We start from the raw sequence: 1,237 nt of genomic DNA, 5'->3' as shown, positions 1-1,237 counted from the left end.
TGTGCCGGAATTTACAGTAATCAATTTATTATTTTTATACTGTACTTTCATTTATAATTATCTTATTATTTTTGGGTTAAACGATAATTTTTGAATAAATTGTCTTATATATCTGTACGTTATTAATAATATATATGTTTCCTTTATATTAATTACTACAAAACTTAACAAAATTATAAACAAATTTATTGAGAGATGAACCAGTTATATAAGTAGATATGTTTTTCCACCTATATATTTTATACCCGCCTCTTACCCCACCCCTTTTCACCTTTCCTTTCTAACACTTTCTCTCTCTAAAAAGTTCTCATTTTTTTTTCCTTTCATGGCGTCTCCGGGGCATTATAGGGGCGTAAGGAAGAGGCCGTGGGGGCGTTACGCGGCGGAGATACGTGACCCATGGAAGAAAACCCGTGTTTGGTTAGGGACGTTTGACACACCTGAAGAAGCTGCTTTGGCCTACGACGGCGCCGCCCGTTCTCTCCGTGGTCCGAAAGCCAAGACCAACTTCCCATCCCCGCCGTCGTCTCCGCCATCTTTGTCACTTGACCTGAATAGCTTCCCGTCAAATCACCATAACCTCCACCAGCATATCAGGTGGGTGGCTGCACCACCGACACGACAAGTGATGGTTGGAAGGGAGTTGGAGTTGCTTCATAGTGGAGTGGTCAGAGATCGCCACCACGGTGGTGCCTGTTGCTCGGCCATTTTGGTGGGCAATGGTGGAGGAGCCGGTGGACGTGCGGTGGAGGAGGGTGGTTCAGATGAGAAAACGGCGGGGTTTTTTGGGATTGTGAGACGTGGATTGGGTATAGATTTGAACGAGCCTCCACCCATTTGGCTGGGAGATGCATCGTAGGCTCGTAGCGTATTTTTTTTTGTTATGTTCGTACGACAGCGTTTTATGCCTTTTCTATTGATGTTTCTTGTTTTTCTATTTTCATCTTTATTTTCTACTTTTGTTAGTGTATGAGAAAGACCATCAAGCTCTTCTGTAAATATGAAATTTGATTGGCGAGTAAGTGCATTATTAGAACTTTAGTTATTAATTTCGGGCTACTCACAAAAACGGTTAAACTGTTTTTTTTAACGGCTGGATATTAATATTAGAAAAAAAACGGCTGTTAAGGATAAACTTAAGTTTATATCCAAACTTATATTTTAATTAGGTTTAAATCAATTTAATACTATTAGAAAACATATTTAAAAAAAACTACATATGATTGTACTAAAATAC

At 39.3% G+C, this 1,237-nt stretch overlaps 1 protein-coding gene across 1 annotated transcript; it reads left to right on the top strand.

The window, feature by feature from the left end:
- The first annotated feature begins 269 nt into the window (after positions 1 to 269).
- On the top strand, positions 270 to 1,022 carry LOC111884665 (ethylene-responsive transcription factor 12). Its single transcript, XM_023880965.3, has one exon. It carries the CDS (start codon positions 326 to 328, stop codon positions 857 to 859), a length of 534 nt encoding a protein of 177 aa, XP_023736733.1. The 5' UTR covers positions 270 to 325; the 3' UTR covers positions 860 to 1,022.
- The last annotated feature ends 215 nt before the right edge of the window (positions 1,023 to 1,237 follow it).

This window comes from Lactuca sativa, chromosome 7 (assembly GCF_002870075.4).
Source record: "Lactuca sativa cultivar Salinas chromosome 7, Lsat_Salinas_v11, whole genome shotgun sequence".
NCBI classification, from domain to species: Eukaryota; Viridiplantae; Streptophyta; class Magnoliopsida; order Asterales; family Asteraceae; genus Lactuca; species Lactuca sativa.
Note: the sequence above shows the minus strand (reverse complement) of the source record. Positions and strands in the feature narration are given on the sequence as shown.

Bases quoted from the DNA above. Each gene is read 5' to 3' on its own strand.
- LOC111884665 (XM_023880965.3), top strand. From the start codon at position 326: ATGGCGTCTCCGGGGCATTATAGGGGCGTAAGGAAGAGGCCGTGGGGG.